Consider the following 22,312-nt stretch of genomic DNA (forward strand, 5'->3'; position numbering starts at 1 on the left):
TTGTCCTGTCACTTGGGAGAAGAGACTGACCCCCACCTGTCTACAGCCTCCTGTCAGGCAGCTGTAGAGAGTGTTAAGGTTCCCCTCTCAGCCTCCTCCTCTCCAGGACAAACACCCCCAGTTCCCTCAGCCGCTCCTCATCAGACTTGGGTCTGTTGCTCTTTGGATGTGGAGTGACTGGTTGACCCTGTGCACTGTTCCTACATGAGAGTTCAGCACCAGGGGTGAGGTGGGAAATGGCTTATCTGCTGCATCTTCTCACCACTGCCATCCCACACACCGAAGTGGGCCCTGGAGACTAAATTTCTCCGCTTCAGCTCTAATACAAGGCCTCAGCTGTTGGTCAGCATGGCTCTCCCTCCGTCTGTGCACAAAAGCGCTGGAGGCAGGAGCTTTGAAATTCTCGGAGGTCGTTTCCTTCGGTAACTAAGGGGAGGACAGCTCAGCACTCAAACACTAAGAAAATTAGCCTTTCAGTGCACAGATTTGTTAGTGAAATGAAAACTCAAAATACTACACGCAACAAGGGTTCCCCAGGAAAAGGAACTTCGTAACAGCACACGAACGAGAGAAAAGTCTTCATACGTGAAGTCGTGAAATGTGTTTAGGCGTGGAGGAGAGGTGGGGCTTGCCGTGTCTAACCACAAGGTGCCCCATGACCTGGTGAACCCTGCAGCCCCAAGCTGGACTCGGGGCGGGGGGGGCCCAGTGCTGCAGTTCATCTGGCACCTCAGGAAGGCGTCGCTTCCTGGCTCATTTGGGAACGACCTGAAGGTGAAAATGAAGGGGCCTGGCCCCTCTCTGCAGCCGAGAAGTGGTTCTCCCAGAGACCAGTCTCGTTCCGCACTGAAGGTCCTAATGGATTACTTTCAGAGGTAAGACATGCTTCCCACCCCCACCCTAAGGCAGCAGTATTAAATAGACTAGTAGATGGGGATCCTTTTCTCAGACCTAGAAGGGCTTATGACGTTGCTGCAGCTAACTCTCGAAGTGTCACCTTGTAATTTGCAAAGCTGTTGCTAAACTACTACCTGGACAGGAAAAGTCTTTCCCTTGTGGTTTTTGGATTTTTTTCTTAAACAAAAAAAGCTGCTGCTGCTGCTGCGATTTAAAAATATTTTATATTCCAGAGAACTAAAGAACTAATACAAATAGCTCTGTGAAATGCAGAGCACCACAACGCCTCTGTGGAGCTGGGCTATGAAAACACTTTGCATTGCTTAAAATAAGGCTGTTCTACCTCCCCAGCGTGCCTGCCGCCGCGGGGGTTCGCTCCTCAGCGTGGTCTCACACCAACAGTCCTCCAGGGCTGCAGGCTGGTTTCTTCTTTACTTTCTTTTTCTCTTTGCAAGACTTGGAGATGGTCTCAGCTTCCTGAAACAGAGGACACCGTGGCCATTAAACAGCAGTTACTGAAACCTGCTACTTCATAAGACAGGATTTGAAAATATACGGCTTTGTGTAACCACAGAACGTTGTGTTCAAACTAAAGGCGAGGGCAGAGCGTAGTCCCAGGGCACGGGCTGACAGTCACAGCAGGGTAAGATTTGGAGGCCCCTTGGTTGTAGCAGTCACTCGGAGCAGAAGTTTTTGAAAACAAACCTGCCTCAACAGAAGTTGTCTCCAGTCCCAGCTAGTAAACCTAACGCCCAACTAGACTTTTGCAGGCGGCTGCTGGTAAAAAAACTGACTACAGCCACCCTTCCACCCTAGAAACGGGGCACTCTATTGCCATAGTTTTCCTAGATTTTTAAACCTGCCGGGGGAGTAAAATGAATAATGTCTTAAAGCAAGTTGGGGGAGTAGAAAGTGGCTTTTCTTTCAAAGGTGGAGGCGCCTGGCTCACCTGAGGGTCTCAGCAGTATGGAAAAGACCAGTCCCAAGGATACAGTGGGAAGCAAACAGCTGTAGGAGCATCACAGCTTGTATATGGTGGGGGGGAAAGCGGGCACCAGCTAAAGGAAAGGGAAGAAAGGCCCAGGGAGGGCAGGAAAGGTACAGGAACAATCCTGCAAGGGGAGGCAGGAGGAAGAAGGCAGGCAAGGGGGATAGAAGAGAGATGGAAAGAACAGCACAACGCGGCACATGAGAACATAAGCTGTGAAGCCAGCACCCTGCACAAGTGTGTGACACAGGCACCACGGGACCTGAAAGCCTTGCTGCTTTGAGCTGCAGCAACTGCATGCCACCTGGCCACACTGCATACGCAGCCATGCTGTGCTAGCCTGGGACCAGATGATGGCAACAGGACAAAAATTCCCGGGACAGAAATTCCTCTGTCCTTTTCCGGGGATGTGTAGCACAGCACAAGCCACAGCTCTTGCTCCCAGTTGCTGAGGGGTGGCATCACCTCTGCTCTCAAGGGGCCTGAAATGCCCCAGACATTTCAAATCCACACACAGCTTAAATGATTTGTGACAAAACTGAGCTCTAAAGTGCTTGTGTCCTGCTCAGAGCATCCATCAAGCATTCTTCCCCATCATGCTCAGAAAAGGACCGTTATCTAGCAGGAATGCTCCAAGCACCTGGGCCTCACTCAAACCTGGCTGGAGAAGTTACCCCTTTTATCCAGCAACCCAATTTCTCCTCCAAGAAATGTAAAAGTTCCACGTGTGGCACAGGCCAGCTCCCCCTTCCTGCAGGACTGCCCTAATAAATCAGCTTATAAAACTGTTTTCTGTCGCTGACTCCCTCTGGACCAGTGAATACTGAAATACAGTGGTCACACTGCACAGCTGCCAGCAGGGGAATGAATATGGCTCCTTCTCAGAACAAGACATCGTGCTGGTTAGAACATCCCTGGGACTGGTATTCCTGGCTTCCCTAGGCAGAGGAAGAAGCTGTATCTGAGTCACCCATGTTGTCAGTGACTAGAGTCCTTGCCTGGCCATGATACTGGCTACAGCAGGGCCCCATAAGCAGTTACGCAGTCCAGGCAGTGCAACGGTCAAGGAAGTTAAGCAAAGCTCTGAGAACAGCAATGAACAGCCCAGGCTGGCAAGGCCATGAGCCCTTTCCACTGGCTGTATCCTTGGAAGACCCAGCAATGCTGTTACTGCACATCAGTTCCCACAACCCCTAGCAGGAGGAATTTAGGTGCCTTACCCAAGGGTGCCGACTGACCGGATGGCAAAGGTCTGAAAAACAGGGTCTTCGACTGTCACATCAGACTGTGGGAGTTATGTGTCAGAGAACTGCCCCAAAATTAGCACGTGAATTTCTGATCTATCCTCAAGATTTGATTTTTTAAAAAGCTAGAGTTCTTCTGTCTTTACCTGCTAAGCCAATCAATAGTTTGTATCTGTTGATTGTTGCTTTACCACTGATGGCTACCATACTACTGATTGATACTATATTATTGATTGCTAATAGTATTTTGTAATAGCTTGATAGAGATATATATATTTATATTTGCTTTATTAATCATAGGTAAAATCGCTGGTGGTGATTTTTGTGCTATTTTGGTGATCTGTAATAAAGCAAAGAAATTTAAAGCATAAAAGCCTCTGTGTTCTTCTGTATCGCAGAATCCCACAAACCCATGGTTGTGATCTCTATGCACCCACAGGCCAGGAAACCCTTGGGGTGGTGCCACCACCTCTCCTGAAGCACCAGTCCAGTCTCAGGTACCAGCCAAGATGAACTGTCAGTCCCTGCATATGCAGTACAGAAGTTAATACTTTTGTTAATATGAAGATGAAGAATATCGGTGCTTCCCTGCCAGCGTGCGAGGAGAAACTGATACCCTTTCACAGCACAGACACTGTCAGGATGCGACAAAGGCTACTGCTCACTTCAGTGTTCCAAGCTAAAAGCTGCCAGCACATTTACTCCAGTATTTCCTAGCACTGTGCCTGCGAATCTTAGGGAGAACAAATACACCCAAGCAACGGGCAGTAGCCTCTGTCCCACGCACCATGGGAAGTCTGTGTGGCACTCACCACGGGGACAGCAGGGAGGATGCGGGTTTCCTCCAGGCACTCTCTGAGATGACTTATCTCAGCACGGTAGTCATCCAGCTGGCTCTCCAGCTTCTCCCGCCTGACTCGCTCATATTCCAGCTGGGCTTTCAGCTCCCTCGCAGCCCTGCCAAAAGCAAAGGAGACAAGCGGAGCATGAAGCACATCCAAACCTGCCCTGGCTACTCCACGCCATCCTGTGCCTTTTTTAAGGAACGGGTTAGTCACAGCAGAAAGCAGCGCAGTACTCCTCACAGCAGCTGCGCTGGGGTGAGCTGCGGTGCGCTCCTGGCTCCAGGCCCTTTGTAACAAGCCCAGACCGCCGTTCTGCCTCCTTCGCGGGCAGCTGTGCTCAGCGCAATCTGACCACGAGATGGAGACGTCTTCCCACGCAGAGCCAGACACTAGGGTCTTGGGTAGGCTGTAACCCACGTCCATCTCCAGCTGTGGAAGAGGGAGAAGCGCCCAAGGAGCAAAAACGTTAGTATGAAACAGAAAAAGCAAAAAACTGGAATTCTGGAGGGGCAGGGGCAGCTTTTTCCTTTCTGTCTGGTGCCTCTACATCCTTTTGATTAGCTTAGCCACAGATGAGGAATACTCAAATGACAGCCTGCATGACTCTTACTAAAGGGAAACCAAAGCACTGGCTGATAAACAGTCGTACAAGATCTCATTGGTCACACCCACAACGGCTCCTAAATTAATTGAGATTCCTGGAACTGGTTAGCTAAGACATAATTCACATATATTCTTATTACAACAGCAATCGACCTCAGCAACTGAGTCATCTGGAGTTGAGCTGGTTCTCCTCTGTATCAGGATGAATTAGAACAGCTACAAGGATGGAAGACAGTAAAAGGGGGACACCTGCCCTGTGGATTCAAACAGCACAGCAGGAAAGCTCTCAGCAAGAGCTACCACATTTCCAAGACTGAAGTATTCCTGAACCACGCAGCCCAAAGCTACCAAGCTGTATCAGCCTTACTGGTGCTGTAAGAACAGCCCGTGCTTATGCAGGGAACTCAGAGCTCAGGGGAACAGGCCGACTTCTTGCACACTTCAGATTAATGATCACAGCTCCAAAACTGTGGCGCACACATGGTGGCAATTTTTTCCATGCAGGGCAGTCTGGTCAAAGCATGGCACAGCAGTTCACACCAGGCCTCTCACAGTCAGAAAACCTGGACTAAACCAGAAAACATAAAAATCTGCTACAGTGGCCTTCCAAAGTGGCAGCTCCTGCTTTTCATCTAAAAAAATGGTGTTGTCATTAAATATTTTTAAATAATAAGGTTTTCTGGCATATGATACAAGCATCTTGGTGTTTATCCATAGGTAGGTACCCTGAGAAGGGTAGGTATATATGCTGAGAAGAGGTATTTCCATTTCAAAAGGCCAGTGTGGAGCTAGGGGTGCTCTCTAGCCTCTACAGGTGAGAAAGAACCTTCAGAGAGCCTCACAATTTTCCTAGTTTAGCCACACACGCCACAGAAAGCAAAATCCCTTAAAAAAGAGCCTTATCAGAGTCCTCTAATAGGCACTGCTAGCTTTTGAGCAGCTGCAATATCCAAAACGAACTCTAGTTTCTGCCATTAGTCGTGAATTTTCCATTATTGTAAATAGACTGCTCTGACCTTCCAACGTAGGCATCATCTGAGCTGGTCACTCTCCTCTAAAGCTGAGAGAGACACTCCTAGAAGTGATGAATCTCATCCCAAAGTGCATGTCTAATTATGCCCTGCAAGTGCCCACATCTCTTGAAGAAGTCTAGAAAGGAGCTGAAGGTAACTAACTGGGAGGCAGATACGTACACTGCAGACATATCAAGTTAAGGAAGACGGACTTTCAGCCTGGGCCGAGTGATTTGGAACCAAAAGAAATCCTGACCTCCGTTTCTTGGCTCAGATATGGTTGTAAATGAACTACTTAATCCCAACACGTGACACCTATTACCTGCCCCAGACCTACAGAGACTGGTAAATCTGCTATCTTCTTGATGGCGTACAAGCCTACAGAGACTGGTAAATCTGCTATCTTCTTGATGGCGTACAAGCCCTCCAGATACACTCTCCTCTCAGTGACCAAATAAAGATAGTGTTTGGGGGGGACCCAAACACATAATGGACACGGTTATTTACAGAGACTGAGAACAGTGGGTAGCCAAATCTTTTGACAGGTAGAGATGGAGACAGAGCTGTCTTTTGGATGCTGCATTACTGTTTAAGCCCTAAATCTCTGATAGACAGAAGGTCTTTTCTTTGAAACTTAGACAATCTGCCCATCAGATCACCTGACCAATCTAACAGAACCCTTTCATTGAATGGAGAGACTGAAAATCAGACAGACATTGTGAAAAGCGCTTCATGTGCAGGGGCAGGTTTGCTGAGATTTCTTTTTACTGTGGTCTGGATATGAGCTAATGCTTTCTTGAGCATAGAAATATATTGCCCTTGACACTGAAATCTAGCAGGTCATTGAATAATTTCTGCTGTGAATAATTTCACTTCCATCCAAGCCATGATAAGGCTAATGCCTTTTTTCAGATTTATTAAAATGTACGCATGTATTTAGCATCCCCAATGCAAACAAAACAGCCAGAACTTATCAGACCTACTGCACATATGCTGCAGGAAAACTTGAAGGCCAAACATATGATCTTGCACAAGAAGTGTGGACCCATCAAACACTTCTGTTGTGCTGTGGGGCTAATCCTGGTGGAAGAAGTTTAGAAATGATCAGACAAATTGCTGAATTCCATTTCTTTTTCACCTGGCTAAAGTTGGTAAGTGGAAAAGACAGAATGACCAAAGCAATTTAAGTGTAAGTTAGCCTCAAAGAAGGCTTTAAAACAAGCCTCACCAAGTTAAACATTAGCAGGGCAAATTAACCTTACTTCTCAACATCTCTTTCTTCTTTTTTTGTCTTCTTCTCCTCTTCTGTTATTCCTCCCAGCTGTCTGTAGTTGCTGTAGGCAATTTCTAGAAGTTGCTTAAGTTCTTGAATCTTGCAATAGGCCCTCACTGTAAGACAGAGTTCTTCAGGTAGGTAAAATGCATGAAGACAGTCATGCTGGAATCCAAGTCTGGAAAACAGTCTCACAAACACCGAGCAGAAATCACACTGCTCAGCAAACACTGAGCTACACCTGACACCCACACAGCAAACATCTCAAAAACAAGTAGCAATCCAACATGATTTCACCAACAGGGATTAAAGCAGTGTAACAATTACGTTCTGATTGCCCTCTGCTATGCTTTCTAATTTTCCACAGTATATTTAAATGTTCAATGATACAGATATCCTGTCAACTATCTCATCTTACAAAAAGTCACAGCAGTTGGCAGAAACTGTGCAACTAGGACTATAATGTCTTGAGACCAGCTTTTTCAAACAAGGAGTGATGGAAAGACAGTGCTTACTGCGTGCATTCCTTTTATCTGCTTTGTCCAGGGTTAAATCTTCTTTGCTATCTGTACTCCCTTCCACACCATGTCTATCAAAAAACTTTATGTTGTTTGCATCTAGTTCTTCATCACTAGAGTTACTGTCTCCAGTTCTTTGTGTCAAAAGTTCCACAGCTTCCAGCTGCGCAAATCTGCACAGAGAACAGTTAACCTACACTGAAATACGCCCATCATCGGAAAAATGCATATTACAGAAACTCTTTGAAACAATTCATGTTCCCATTTATCGGAGTAGGTTTCAGAATTAAAGGAAGCATTGGTACACAAACTATGAGCAGTTAATCTTTTTGTAGTATTCTGATTGCATGAACTCTGCCTCAGTGGAATCTTATGACAGTGACTCCTACATCAGAGGTATCTTCCTTCACAGGATTTCTTAACTGAATCTCATCAGAAACTGCATTATTTTCATTAATGCAAAAATCCACTAGCCTTTGCTACTTCTCATTTACTTTGTACAGCAAACTGTGAGCATACTGGCTCACAACTTTCCTTCTGCAGATCAGCTAGTTTTTGTCTTTTATGTCTGACCTTATTAAAAAAAAAATAAAGTGAAAATTAAAATATTTTATAGCTACAATACAGCTTTGCTTATCACTTAGAGCTGGAATTCATAGGCCTGATCTGGTCTTACTCCATCACTGAAAATGAGGATTAATTCCAACAAAGCTGATGTGATATTGATACATAAACAGTAAGTAAATAAACGACAGAGCTATAGGATATGTACTGCTACCTCTTGGCTAAATCCTTTGGAGTCTCTCCAGCATCATTTGTAATGTCACAGTCAGCTCCCATTTCAATCAACCACCGTAAGCAATGGATATGCCCCTGTTCAGCAGCTACGGGAAGGAAGGTGCACACAGATCAGTTACACACAACTGAAGTGTTTCGAACCTAAAATGTCCTCCTCTTGTCGTTATTTGACATGCCAGAGACTGGGTTCACTAAGACACCACAGGGGAGATACTATTCAAGAAAAGCCTACATGTCAAGATGCTCAGGTCACAGGGGTACACAGTTTTGGGGAAGATCATGCAATGTGGTTTCATGATTCTTTCCAGTCCAAGAAATTTACTGGCAACTTTTCCTGAGCACAAGTTAGACTAAACTTGCCAAGTCTCATGCACGTGAGACACACAAGTAACTGCTGCCTCATGCTCCCTTGCAGTAAGGCCTGTATGTTATAGATTTGCAGCAAAGCACTGTCACCTCTCTCTGGCTTTGGACTCCCATATATCACACACACTAGTTGCCCCTGTCTGTGGTGCATGGTGCTGTCTCATGGAGGAGAGAAGCCAGAGCTTTGTGCTGGAGCTATAGGTACCTCATTTCTTGGGCCAGACACTCAAGGCAACACTTCTCAGCTGCAGCCTAACACAACAGCTTGGCCTAGTCATATGGCCTGGCATGGCTACTGCTTACACCCCGTGGTACCAGGAACAACGTCTCACATACGGATGATGGCATTTAGCATGTGTAGCTGAAACCTGTAATCTGTTTTTCTCAAGAAAGCAGCCCCTTCAGATACTTGCTGTACTTGTTTTCTTACTGAGATAAGGAAATGAAATTACAGTATCGGCCATAGTATTCGCCCATAACACCAACCCTGTATGTAAAGATTGGGGATGAAACAATTGTAGGTTAGAACCATTCTAAGAGGGTGGTCAAGAATGCAGAAAACATTTTTTAAATCACTACATACCACTTTTTTTAATGAGAACTTCAATTATGGTTTTAAAAATTCTACCATTTATATCTACTCAAAAATAAATGTGGGAAACAGTGTTAAAACCATATTACAAAAATACCTCCCTGTTTCCTTCTTCTCATATTTCTTCTTTCAGACATTGCTATGAAACCCCCAAAGAGGACCGTTTCTCTGTAATGCTAGCACTCCACTACTTATCAAGGTGTTAGATACCAGAAGTTTACCTTCCTTCACAGCATCCCGCCAAATGACTTTGTTGTGGTTTTTATGACACATCTCCACAGTACTGATGTGTTCAGTAAATAAAGGTCCAAGCCGCAATACAGTTCATTCTTATACCTAGCTAGCCAATGTTTCTAAAAGTCACATCTCACCTGATAAAAAAAAACTAATTAGTTTTCAGTTTAGATGTCATTTTCCCTTGAATACAAACTCTTCTTTCTTGACTTCAGCTTCGTTATTTTGTTTTGAAAGTGCCACCTACACGCACATGTATCACAAAATATTTTTTTCAGTGTTGCCCTTTTGAGCCCTCAGGAAATGAGATGCTGTTTTTCATGAAGTTTATCTGATGAGTAGGCACTTGAAAAACGAAGTAAACAAGCCAGCCACAAACAGTAACAAGCCAAAACACAGATCATAATTACTGACCTTTGTGCATGAGAGTGGATCCCTTATCATCCCGCTCATTAATATTGATTACTCCTCTTCTCACTAATCTTCTAAGCACTAACAAGTCCCCATTGAAAGCAGCGACATGAGCTGGGAAAGCTAAAACTGAAAATGAAATCCACATGTTTCCAAACAGATGACAGTAATTCCACTAAACACGCTCGTATTTGTCTCTCATGGCTTGCCTCTCTCATACCAACTTATGCATGGACACTTCATAGCTGTAGTTAGCAAGGTTAACGCACCTTTAATCAGTTAAAATGCAGCTGCCTAACTAGCACGGTTCATCACAGACTTGACTGAACATGCCTTGGTTATGGCTACAGGCATCTCACAGAGTCAAGCGATTAATTTATCAACCTGAAATAACAAGTATACCTTTGTTTGATGGTTGATGTTGTATTACTGGTGGTAACTGGGGTGATTTGCCTATTTTGAATTGCATAGTCTAATGAAATATATAAACCATTTTACTTCTCCTTACTTAAAAACTACCCATATAGACAATTTGATTTTTCTAGTAATTTGTTACAGACAGGGAGTACTGACATACACACATATATGTATAATGAAAAAAGACTAACAGATAAAGACAGCAAGCGCCTGGAAAAAGTAGAGAGGTAAAGGTGCAGTTCTAATATCCTTGGTCTGTTGAACATTTTATTTTGATCATGGGTAAACCTAAGATATTTACAAAATCACACTGAGTATCCCAGTCTTCAGCTGTCAGGAAGCATAGTAAGCATTGAAAAGAACTTCCTTATATTGGTAATTTAAATGTTATACTTCTGCTCATACAAGTTTTCAGAATCAAGCATTTCTATAGAATTACAATGCCTATTTTAACAGTATCTTTATCAATACTCACCTTCCTGTTTCTCTGGATGCTCCCCCTCTTCTTCCACACTATCAATATATTGGAGAATATTATCTTTATAGAACCGTTCAGCCAAGTCCCTTGGAGTCTCTCCTTGGTCATTCCTGGCTTTCAGCGTGTGCATGACACTGGCCATTTTACTGACCAAGAACATAAAGCAATGCAAGTGTCCTTCTGCCGCTGCCAGATGAGCTATAGCACAAGGAAAAATAAAGTATGTTAGAGTGGAACACTGCTGCCCGCCAAGAAACCAGCGCTCTCATCACCAGCCAGATCTAGCTCATCTACCAGCACTTGAGCCATCCAAAACTGCACAACAAGTGGGAGCAGCCTCACATGAATAGGGGATGTACAGCTCCTATCCAGGAGAGTTCAGCTCTACGTAAAGGAGCTAAAAGAAAGCTGTCAAGGATAGGATCTGCAAAGAGGAGTTCCTCGCTGAGCTGTTTGCAGGAGACAATACTGCCAAGAATCTGTTGAGCACCAGCTAGGAGAGTGCACTTCTGGGGTCTCATCTTTCCTGTGAACACAAATATCTCTTCAGCAGCTGTCTGACTTGCTGTCCTAGAGATACTCATTACAGAGGGCCAAGCAAGCAGTGTCCTTGATTAGGAGTTAAGACCATTTCTACTTTAGTCCCACCTCTACTGTGCCACCACAAACAAGCTGCGTCACACCCTCAGTCACTCCACCTATAAAAGGAGGACAGTGACATTCACTTCACCAGGTAAAGTATTGGAAGGCACATCCCATGGCAGAGGCTCCTATTCACACTTGTTGCGGATAGTTGCTGCGTGCAGGAGCTGCTCCACCTCACCGTGGCAGTGACTGTTCCCTGTGGGGGTCAAGTGTTTCCCCCCTGACCCTTTAGGCTACGCTGAGGTTTAGATATTTAATACTACTAGAGTGCTCAGCCTATAACAGTGCAAGAGGTACAAAACACTTGTTCATTATTTTGTAATTGGTAGTATGCTCTAGTCCCATTAACGAGAAGAAGTTGCCAAATAAACGCTTATTATGTGTTATCACTCCATGAAAACGTTCTGTAAAAGCTTGCTGATGTTCTAGAGGCAAAATGATTATTTTGTCTCCAGATAAGAACCTCGTTATCTTCATAATTAATAAACAATGTACCCAGGAAATAAAAGTCACCATTTTTGGCACATGCAAATTCTCTACTGCAAACCATCCACAGCCTACCAGAGCATAATTGCTTTAAAAGGTGATGGATATTGATTTTACAGTAAGATGACAATAGTTTGGTACAGAAGATTGCTAAAATTTAATGCAACAAAATCTTGAGCTTCACTGAAATCAGAGCAGTTTTCCCCATTGTCCTAATTTTATTCAGTGAGTTAGTTACTCAGGGATAAGTGAATAGAAGAGATACCTTGTTAAAGGTAAGTACTGATTACCAGTCTGCTGGTGAAAAACTGACTCAACCCTTATGAATCCACTTTCAGATACCTAAAATCTTAGGGATAAAACTTCACCTTTTGGGATGAAACTTTTTTTTTAATCAGATGTCTTTCCTGTGCAGAAAGAGGTCAGAAAAGCTCAACATTTTCTGCAAAGGTGGCAAGGGGAAAATAGATTAAAGAGTTGAATTCTTTCCGTGTCTTTTTGCACAGTTTCAGTGGAATGCTGTGGAAGATCCATGAAGAAGCCTTTCCCAAGTAGCTTTTAACCTGTGTGTTTCTTAGTAGCTAGTGCCCAATGTCTAACTGTGCCGCACCATCCTCAGGCATGCTGAGCACTTGCAGTTGAAACTAAAGCCAAAGGGTACTGTGATGTTAACACAAAATATGCAGCTTAGTGCTGAAAACTTTGAAAAACCTTGTCTCTGCCATCACAAATAGGCAGTGGGTGGCTGGTGTTGGCAGCCCAACTTCTCTGTGTTTCATCTCGCCTTTTATAAAATCAGTCTAACACACTACTCACTCTTCTCAAAGTCACAAGTGAAAAACCAGTGCCTATGAAAAATTCAGATGTTGCACTATAATTAAATTAATGCTATATTTAGAACAGGTTTAACTACTGAGCAATAAAGGAAGCATGGATACGGCCAAAAAAAACAAATACAGAGAAAAAACAAGATGTTGAATTACTAAGCACAGCCCGTTCTGTACATTGATTGAGCCACAGTTCTTCCAAAACATTAGCATGATTAGAGGTAATCAAAGCCTCTGCTATAATACACATGCGCAAAAGGTGCAGCCAGTTTTTCAGTTTTAGGTGTATGGCATTGCAACCTCAGTGAATTTGCTTCAGTATTCTCTTAGGAAAGACTATAGCACTGTCCAGCTCATCTTGAAGCTGAAGTACGTAAAGATGATTTAAGTTCACTTGCTGTTTCACAAGCTGAGGAAAAGCTGATCTGTACAGCACACCGCTTCTATTAATCTTTTACTAGCAATGTTTCAAAGCATTTTCTTTCTTTTGGATGATAATATGATCAAATGAAACAGAACAAAGGCTGGAGGATCAAGCTTCTGTAGATGACAAAATAACAACAAAACCAATTTTCTACTAATCAGTATAGACAGAGCATTTAAGTAGAGCTGTGCTGGCATTTGCTATCTCTTCACAGAAGTCCGTTATCAGGGAAATGCTCACAAATACAAATAAAGCTACCTTCTATGCTGCCACCAGGGTGCCTCATATCATGACCCCTTATTGCTAATACATCAGATGTCCTGCTGGGATGGACATCCTTTATCAAGACCCAGGTTTGCAAAACAGAACACAGATACCAGTTTACTAGGTAAGTGGTGCTTAATAGAGGGTAAAAGATTTTAAGAAGGGATTTAAAAAGATAACTTCATACAAATCACAGAGGGAAAAAGTATGCAATTTGGAAGAAATAACGTGATAAACCATAAGAAGGAAAATGCTAAAAGGGAAAGGATGCAAGGAGAACCCAGGGTACGAGCAATACCATTCACTTTACAGCGGATATTGAGGCAGAGTGGTAGGCAGAGGGACACTGGAGAAACTATGAAAAGCAAGGAATAAATACTGCCCATTTTTTGTGCTCATGATTACAAAAAGAGTACAGAGTACAGATTACAGGTAATACAGAAATACCATACAGATAATACACAAATACTGGTATCCCAGAAACCAAGATGAAGCAATCACAGGTAAATGAGAACAAGGCTTTTACCAAATCAGTTAAGAAACAGTGGCATACAAAAACCTGCATATGAACATGCCAGAATCCGATCACACTGTCATAGCCATTAAAGGCTGGCACAGATTCAAAATGAAGCACACAGCAGCTGAAACTGCCTCCTTCCCACTTACCCTTCTCCTCCTGTGACCTCCTTGGCACATGCGCTCCACCACATGGATAGGAGATGCTGCCTACCTACACAGCGCTCTCAGCTAGGCTCAGCCTGCTCCCTACTCCAGCACCCATGAGCTCTGATCCCTGCCAGCAGCAGCAGATAACAGGACACTGCCCCAACAGGTAAATACTTTGGATTTTATAAAACCCCTCATCATTATAAAAATGGAAAACCCATGTTGATTGCATGGAATCAAACAGCAAATCCTGCAGGTGTGTAGTTTGCTACAATTATCACATAACACAACTGTAAACCAAAGGTTAAAAAATGTGTGATTTATCCTGATATACCTGGAAGGTTTCCTTTGTTATCCACATCATCTATACATGCTCCCCATCTAACAAGAAGCTGCAAACACCCCAAACGACCATGAAAAGCAGCATAATGAACAGGCTTCCAGTCATTCCTGTCCGAAGCATTCACATTCTAAAATGAAAGCAGCAGGTTAATGCATTCATTTATGAATCTTAGACACAAGACAAATTTTATAAATAGGAATCAGCTGTTCATTGTGTCAAATTATTTAAATCAAATAACAAAGTTCATGCTACATATGCAGTTCCTGTTCCAAGACATGTACTTTTTCCAGGTTCTTGGGTTTATTTAAATAATACACAGATAAAATGTGCATTTTTAGACATACTTCTATCACTGCTTTGGTCATTATTCCTTAAATATTCATCTGGATTATTTTTTTTTTAAGTTTTTGTCTCATTTACTATAGAAGATACATACAATGCAAAAAATCACAACCACCACAGCACCTGATTTTCATTTAATGACACCCTCAGTGGAATGTGGTTTACTCACTTTATTCTCTCCAGATTTTTGGATCATTTCCCTAACATATCTTACAATAAAAAAAAAAAAAGAAAATTTACTCTAAAAATGAATTCACCAACAGTAATTAATCCACAGTCTTAAATCTCAGTTTAAGCTAGGGAGAGTTTGGTTTGGAAAAAGATACCAGATTCTGGCTTTGCGCTAGGGAACTGCGGGTAAGAGTCTCTCACCGCTCCACTTCGCAGTATGGTTTGCAAGGTGTAAGACCTCCCATGGGCTGCAGCTAAGTGTGACGGTGTGCACCCACAATCATCTTGAGCTTCTGCATTTACTCCATTTATTAACAAAGCCTAAAAGAAATGCAAAGTAAAAGCTCGGTTCACCAGCTGAAAAAGCAAACATTGCCAAGAAAGATGACTTCAGACAATCAGCAGGATAACCTTGGCCTGACCCCAAGGCCCTGAGAGTGCACAAAATAAACGTGTTTGCACAGACAGCACAAACGAGTGGAGTGGTTTTAACTAGAGTGACTTGATTTCAGAGGTAAAGACATCAAGACAAGATGCTCATAGCTCCATTAGGAGCTCTCAGCTGATCTTCATAATGAATTTGTCCAGACTGAAGGTCTGCTCTACTTACTTTTGCTTGAGAGTGAGTATCTATACGTACCTGCATGCAAGCATCCTGCCCTCGGATAGCTGCAAGGTGAGCTGCTGTCCACCCTCTGACAGTTACATGTGTTGTATCAGCTCCATACCAGAGCAACCAGTGAAGGCACTGCTCAACCAAAACCAAAGGTTTTTATTTAACTATTTTTCTTATGTATCTGAAGCACATTTTAAGTCCTAATTTATCAGTCAATGCTACATTTCAAAACAGTATCGGAATACGTCATTATGGAAATACAACACCCCAGAGGATGCCTTAGCCAGGTATTTGTGCATTAGGCAGTTACAGGTAAGTTATACTTTCCAGTTTTCACCCAAGGGTACAAAATGTGCAAATAACCTATTAATTCACATCCCAGCACTGATTTTACAGTATGGCTTCTTAATTTTACTCTTCCAGATTTAAAATGTAATCTGTGAGAGTATTCACGTGGCATGAGGTGAAAGAATTGGAAGAAACAATGCAAACATGCTCATTTGAATTCCAGCTAAAATTACTGGCAGGAAAAATACCATGTGACAAATCTAAAGCCTCATTTAATTTATTAGGCTCCTCAGGTGTACATAATCACATTTCTCTTTGCATCCTTCCATGGCCTACATTTGTTTTATTTGCCTTTTTCCAGTAGGCATTATTGCTCACAATGGAAAGCTTTATGAACTATCCAAAAACAGCTAGAAGACCCATTAAAACTTCTTACTATATATTATTATGACTTATTATCTTCTTTCAGGCCAGCCTACAGCTACAGTTCCTCCACTGTCTCCACCAAGAAGCCTAGTGACAAAACCATGACAGATAATTCAATAAAGTCTAACACATTGATTGCAAAGTAGGAGATTCGACTAAAAAATGGCAGAATTTATAGAGGCAGAAAAGGGTAGATAAGCAATCTATTTTTAGGGTTGACAACACGATGATCAGCATTTTCTTGACAATTCCTTTACATTCCAGAAACAGCACTGCACTTATTGAGTTTAGCAAGAACTTTACATTCTTTCCTTTGGGACATGAATTTTTATGTGGTTATTCATGGCCTTGTTGCGTCAAGGTTAGATTGCTGTAAAGATTGTACAAGGAGGCTGCAACAAGAAGGGGAACATTGTGCTGAATACAGCAATTCAGTCCTGCTGGAAGTTTAAAACATTCAAGCAAGCACCTTCTGATTTCTCCATCAATACTCAATGTCTTCATTTATTAAAATAAAATGTTTTAAGACTATTTCTATAGAAAATAAGGCATGGGACAGGACATTGGTAAACCGAATGAACATGTTTTCATGTCACTTCTCACTCTCTGTTTTAATCACCCTCTGAACATTTTACACATCCTACAGCATTTTCTAGGTGTCCCAAGAGAAGGGGAAAACACAACAGGGACAAAAGAAGATCATGAGTCTGGAAGGGATGCCATAAGGCACATTTTGCTCAGAGTAAGAAAATGACTGATTTTTGTAAAATCTGGCAATATTGACAACGTAAACTGCCTGGGGCTTCAAAAAGAGAAAATAAAAACCTAAAATCCCATACTTCTGCTCTTGGTTAATATATTTAATGAGAAAAACAGGCAGAAAATTATTGATTTAGCTTGATCAAAGCTAGCATTTTTGGGTCCAGCCTCTCCCAAAGAAAAAAAAAACCTTGCTGTGTCTGAACACTACCATATTTTACCTCCAGACTTCCAGAGTGGGCAGCACATTGCAATGGTGTGAATTTGTGGACTAAATCCACCTCATTAATATCGGCTCCATTTTTTATCATTGATGCAAGATGTTCTACATCACCAGCTTTCACTGCCTCATGCACAGAAGTATAATTTTGCTTCTTCTTGACAGCTACTGAGGAATAAGAAAAGGGCATTAGTCAGTTCAGTAACATTTTAGAGATAGGAAATAACTGATGAATCAAAGAAACATCAGTGTGTCAGCTTCACAGGAACCAACCAAAATGTTCAGACTAACTTCATGAGATTGAGATTCATACCAGCAGGAATCCTAAGACACTTCTGTTTGTCAGAAACAGAGCAATATGCAAAAACCTGAGACAGCCATGCCCTCTGCAACCCCAGAAAAAGGTCCAAAAGAGTAAGACCCAAAAGAAAGATGACAAGAAGCGCAGCAAGAGCGGGAAGCAGAGCTACTCCATGTATGTATGCAAATGCTGGAGCAGGTCCACCCCGACACTGGCTCTCTTCCAAACCTGTGGGCATCACAAACTCTTTCATCAATCACATTTTCAAGTATGACACCAGGGAGGCTTCTCACTTGTGCAAACAAGCTGTCAGCCATCACTTCCCAGGTGCTTCACACAGCCATGCCTCTGCCGCTGGCTGCCTAAGGACTTGGCACAGCATGGCATATCACAGTGGAGGGCACCAGATCCTTCACCAAGTGAGCATACTACACAATTGCTCTTGACTGAACTACACAGACCAGCTTCAGGACAAACTGATGTCAAAATTAAAGCTGCTGTACAAAAGCAGTTCTTCGTACGACATGTTAGTCATCCGGCGTTGCTCTCTCACTAGAGCTACACCATTGCTCTGTCACAGCTCACTTTGTTAGCAGTCTGATATTTTGCTCCCACCAAAGTTAATAACATTTTCACTGACTTCAATGGCACAGGATCAAATCCTAAATGTAGAAGCAGTTGGGTAAAAAAAAAAAAAAAATCCACGACCAGGCCATGGGAACAAATAACCTGTGTTCTCCTTCAGGCCTTTCCACTGATTAACTATGTAACTGGAAACAATGGGAGTCACACATCCAAACCCCCTTGCAACATCTTGGTATGTTGCCAAAACTTGCAAACAGAAATAACGTGTTGTAAGTAGATCTAACAGCTGAGGGGGCTAACTTCAGATAGTCAAGCATAAGAGGAACCTAAAATAATTAGTAATCACCTTCTACAGTAGTCATCATTACAGTACCAAAATGCAGTAACACTGTTTGATTAGACTTCACACTGTTAAAAGTCTTGAAGAGGTAGGCTACTGTCTGGCAAGTCAAGCAATCCTGAAATGATTTGTACATTGTACAATTTGTACAAATGAAAATGTAGGTCTTAAGGTATTAGTGCCTCAGTTTTTCCACCTGTGGAGAAGAAATGGTAGTAGTAGTAAAAATTGTTATGCAATTTGAGATTAAAAAATGTTAAAGAACATGAATGAGATATTGCATGAACATGTTTGTGGTATATGTAAAAAAGTACTACATACAATTCAAAACAGCCTTCGCAGTTTACCAGTTCCTATTTTCCTGTAATGTGTAGCGTGATAGTAGTGCTCAGGCAGATTTAGGGTTGCCACAGAGGAAGAGGGCTGAAGCTGTTTCAATAATCCAGCCTGACTGTAACACACCCCATGCTGTAATGCAGCACTTGATCTTGTGGCTGTGTATCACTCCACTGCCACCTCCCCCAGCTCAGCAGGCTGCATTGCTGCCCTGCACAAAGCGGTTTCAGCAAGGAACCGGGACTCTATCCTGCAAGATACTGTATGAGCAAACAGCAGCAGTGTAGGAACACAGAATGATTCAGATTGGAAGGGACCTCAGGAGGTCATCTAGTTCATGTTTCTGAAAAATATTTAAGTATGTTTTGTGGTTTGAGTTGTTTTTTTTAAAGAGACAATATCACCAGGCCATAATTTTCCCACAAGGGAGTAATTCCTCATCGCCAAGTGACAGTTACAGACTGTAACACAATTATACAGACTTACATGAGAGGAAGATCCGGTTACACTACTTGCCAAAGTACTGTGTTTAACACAATGTCCCAGTACAGCAAGTTCAAGGTAATGCCTTTTTTTTTTAAAATCCAGAAGAAAAGCAAATGACAAGGCTGGCCAGCAAAGTGAATTGTCTCACCTCTCCCACTGGAGACCTACAACTGTATGGAGTTCAACGCCAAGTGCTTCTGCATGGCTTCTTGGCACAGGCCACCATGAACTAGCCAAAGGCACTGTCCTGGGATGGAAATTCAGTAAACAGCTGTTAACATGAATTCTGTAAAAAATACCTCGTTTTTGAAAGTGAAGTATAGGTTCCGTAACTTCATGCAATTTTTTAATCAAAACTGCTATCAAATGCCCATTGGATGTTCTAAGATAATTCCTTTGCAGAAAGTGAGCGTTTTGAGACGGGTATCTGCCTAAAACCCAATTAAAGAAATTAAGTGACGAAGAATACGGCTCAGAACAGGGCAATGCGAGAACCTGAGGCTTTCCAGAGTTTCTGTAAGACACAAGCCCACCCCTCTGCAGCAGGTCTCGGCAGCAGCGCCTGGGGCGAGGGGAGGCCGCGGCCCCCGCCGACCCGACGCCGCGGGCCCCGCCAGCCCGGGGAGCGCAGGCCCGGCCGGCTGACGCGGGGCTCACGGCCGCCGCTACCCGCCTTCCCCCCCGCGTCTGGCCAATACAGAGCGACCCGTGGGTCCCAGCGGCGCCCCGTGGCACAGGCCGAGGATTTCGGGCAAAATCCCTGAGGAAAGGCTGAGCCAGGGCAGCGCGGCAGCGGGCGGCCCCGTCATGGCGGCGCCGGCCAACGGAACTTTCCCCTCACGCCGCGGCCAGGAGACGGGCCGCTGCTGCCGCCCGCCAGCACCAGCGCGGCGCTCGGGGGCCGGCGGGGCTGCCCCAAGGCCTCCGGGAAGGAAAGCGGGGGGAAGGAGCGCAGGCGAACAAGTCTCACCGGCCGGAGGGGAGGCGGCCGGCGGCCCCTCACAGCAGAAGCGGCTGGGAGGCCGCCGCTCTCACCGGGAGCCTGCGCCCTCCTCCTCCTCCTCCTCCTCCCCGCGCCCGGCGCCGCGGAGGGGTTACTATGGGCACGGCGTGCGCTTCCCCCGGGCTCGCCGGGCGGCGGGGAGGCGGCGGCGGGAGGAAAATGGCGGGCAGGGCGGCGCGTGCCCGGCGCGGAGCGAGGGGCAGCCATGGCGGCCAGGCCGGGAGCGCTGCTCGCCGCCCGCCTGAGGTACGGGACGGGCAGGAGGGGCAGTGCAGCAGGGAAGGGATGGCGGGGGGGGGGGGGGACCGACACACCCGCGCTGCCTTGCGGTGCTTTTTGGCAGCCCTAGGGTTGTGTCTTCACTGCATTCCCCAGGGAGGTGTCACCACCAAGTACCTGTTCTGATCTCTGAAGCCATCGGTGCTGCGTTGACCAGGAGGTATTGGGCCTGTTCATGCTCCCAGCGGGGCCATCAGACTCCAGTCCCGATTTGTAGACGCTGAACCCCACCACCCCCCCGCGCTAGGGTGCTCACAGGGGGGTGGGCTTTTCCCCGCTCCTCAGACCCTCGGTGAAACCCAGCTGGAGCCAGGAGGGCAGCCAGGTTCCCCTGATGGGGCAAAGAAAGCACCCTGCATTTCCAGAGCCCCACTTCCAAGCAGGATGAACCCATCACGTTTACAGGTGTGCCTTGATAATTACATGGACCAAGACAGGCCCAAATTAGAGCTTAATTATCTTCATTATTAGAAAGTGGCCATAAATCTTCTCGCTGCAACTTACAGGTATCTTTCTGTTCTATTCCTAGCAATTTGTTTTCTTTTTCCAACAGCCTTCTGCATGAAAACATCACATCTCTGCTCAGTCTCCCCTGCATTTCAGTTTGCATGATTCAGAAGTTGACAGTATTCCAGGATACAAACTGCCAATTGCGCCAAACATCCCTGCTCCAAGATGAAGTTGCAACAGTTAATGCACCAGTAACTGCTCACAGCACAGCCAGCAGCCACACACCCTGCAATAAGGACTGACTCGCCCTCCATCAATCTCCCAAGTATTTTTGCTCCTCTAGACTTTCCCCAATTGAAAGACACTTTTGAAGCTGACATCTGCAGCAGGGCACACTTGCAACTATTACTACAACCTTAATATGAGAGTCGAAGACTTAAACTGCTTGAAACCCGGTTGTGAAGATGGGAAAAAGTATTGCAGGCAACAGCAAAATCACCTTCACAAGCTGAATTTCTACTTACATCATACAATCAGGGCGAATTCTGATCTCCCAAGTACCCTCACTGCAAGAGTCATATAGTAGGACTGTGACATTGCTTTGACTTTTAGTGCTTAGGTCTTGCTCCCAGCAGCTCTAAAAATATGCGCTATATATATATATGGCAGAGTGAATCAATCATTAAACACACATTCTCCTACAACACACAACCATATGATTATTTCCAATCCCATAAAGATACCAGCCACACAAACCCGCTACTGAAAGGAAAGAATCACACTCAAAATATATGCTTAATTTTCTTTATTACATTTAAGAAATAATAACATCTCAGGATATCTGGTTTAACCATCTAAGTCCAGTCATAAGCAACAAAAAAAAAAGTTAACCATGTTTCAAATGAGCATTCTTACATTCATTCCCCCCTGTAATGTAAAGAAAAGTGTTCAGCTGTATTAAATTCTTAGGTGTTTGACTAATGGAGAAAAAAAAAAAAAAAAAAAAAGTCTTAACTACCAGGCATCCTGGTTTGTTAATTGTTTGTTGGCACTTGTGTTCACTATCAAGCACTCCAGTTGGTTTGTTAAATCTGCCCCTTCTACCCAGAACTGTCTTTTTGGTTGTGGGGTTTTTTTTGTTGTTGTTGGTTTTCTTTGTTTTGTTTTGTTTTTTTGTCTTTTTTTTTTTTTTTAAATTCTGGATATGTAAATTTTGTTCAAATAAGTTTAAGAAGAAAAGAAACTTAGGGTTGTCTGTCTGAGAAGTTCCTGCACTGCCTCCCTTGATAACCCACCTATGGGACAACTGAAGGAAGTTATTTGCTTTCATTTTTCTGAATGTTATTGAGCAAAAGTTTTTAGTTCCATTTAAACTGAA

General features: G+C 43.9%; 1 protein-coding gene and 1 long non-coding RNA gene across 14 annotated transcripts; one reads left to right on the forward strand and one right to left on the reverse strand.

Annotated features, from left to right (window-relative positions):
• Positions 1 to 1,102: 1,102 nt before the first annotated feature.
• Positions 1,103 to 20,375, reverse strand: ANKRD42 (ankyrin repeat domain 42). Of its 13 annotated transcripts, XM_055702874.1 has the most exons (16): positions 20,173 to 20,369; positions 19,351 to 19,449; positions 18,702 to 18,966; positions 18,387 to 18,576; positions 17,156 to 17,319; positions 15,486 to 15,593; positions 15,047 to 15,166; positions 14,324 to 14,459; positions 10,675 to 10,875; positions 9,786 to 9,911; positions 8,160 to 8,265; positions 7,379 to 7,554; positions 6,853 to 6,979; positions 3,942 to 4,086; positions 3,106 to 3,170; positions 1,103 to 1,374 (listed from the first exon to the last, which is right to left on the reverse strand). In XM_055702874.1, exons 4-16 carry the CDS (start codon positions 18,514 to 18,516, stop codon positions 1,329 to 1,331), a joined length of 1,650 nt encoding a protein of 549 aa, XP_055558849.1. In that variant the 5' UTR covers positions 18,517 to 18,576; positions 18,702 to 18,966; positions 19,351 to 19,449; positions 20,173 to 20,369; the 3' UTR covers positions 1,103 to 1,328. The 13 variants fall into 13 exon arrangements, 10 of the variants coding, with proteins under 10 accessions (XP_055558849.1, XP_055558848.1, XP_055558847.1 ...); XM_055702873.1 differs by lacking the exon at positions 18,702 to 18,966; XM_055702872.1 differs by lacking the exon at positions 18,702 to 18,966 and having other exon boundaries at positions 19,203 to 19,449.
• LOC129735421 (uncharacterized) lies at positions 20,319 to 22,209 on the forward strand. The gene is made up of 2 exons (XR_008731039.1): positions 20,319 to 20,451; positions 21,038 to 22,209. It is a non-coding gene; the product is annotated as an uncharacterized LOC129735421 (long non-coding RNA).
• The last annotated feature ends 103 nt before the right edge of the window (positions 22,210 to 22,312 follow it).

The sequence above is a fragment of the Falco cherrug genome, chromosome 2, assembly GCF_023634085.1.
Source record: "Falco cherrug isolate bFalChe1 chromosome 2, bFalChe1.pri, whole genome shotgun sequence".
Lineage (NCBI taxonomy): Eukaryota > Metazoa > Chordata > Aves > Falconiformes > Falconidae > Falco > Falco cherrug.

Bases quoted from the DNA above. Each gene is read 5' to 3' on its own strand.
- ANKRD42 (XM_055702873.1), bottom strand. From the start codon at position 18,516: ATGTACAAATCATTTCAGGATTGCTTGACTTGCCAGACAGTAGCCTAC. The intron at 4,087-6,852 runs GTAAGGTTAATT...TGCTTTTGGCAG, and splicing joins GAAGAAAGAGATGTTGAGAA to GGCTGCGAGGGAGCTGAAAG. The intron at 1,375-3,105 runs GTAAGGCACCTA...CCTCTGTTTCAG, and splicing joins CGGTCAGTCGGCACCCTTGG to GAAGCTGAGACCATCTCCAA.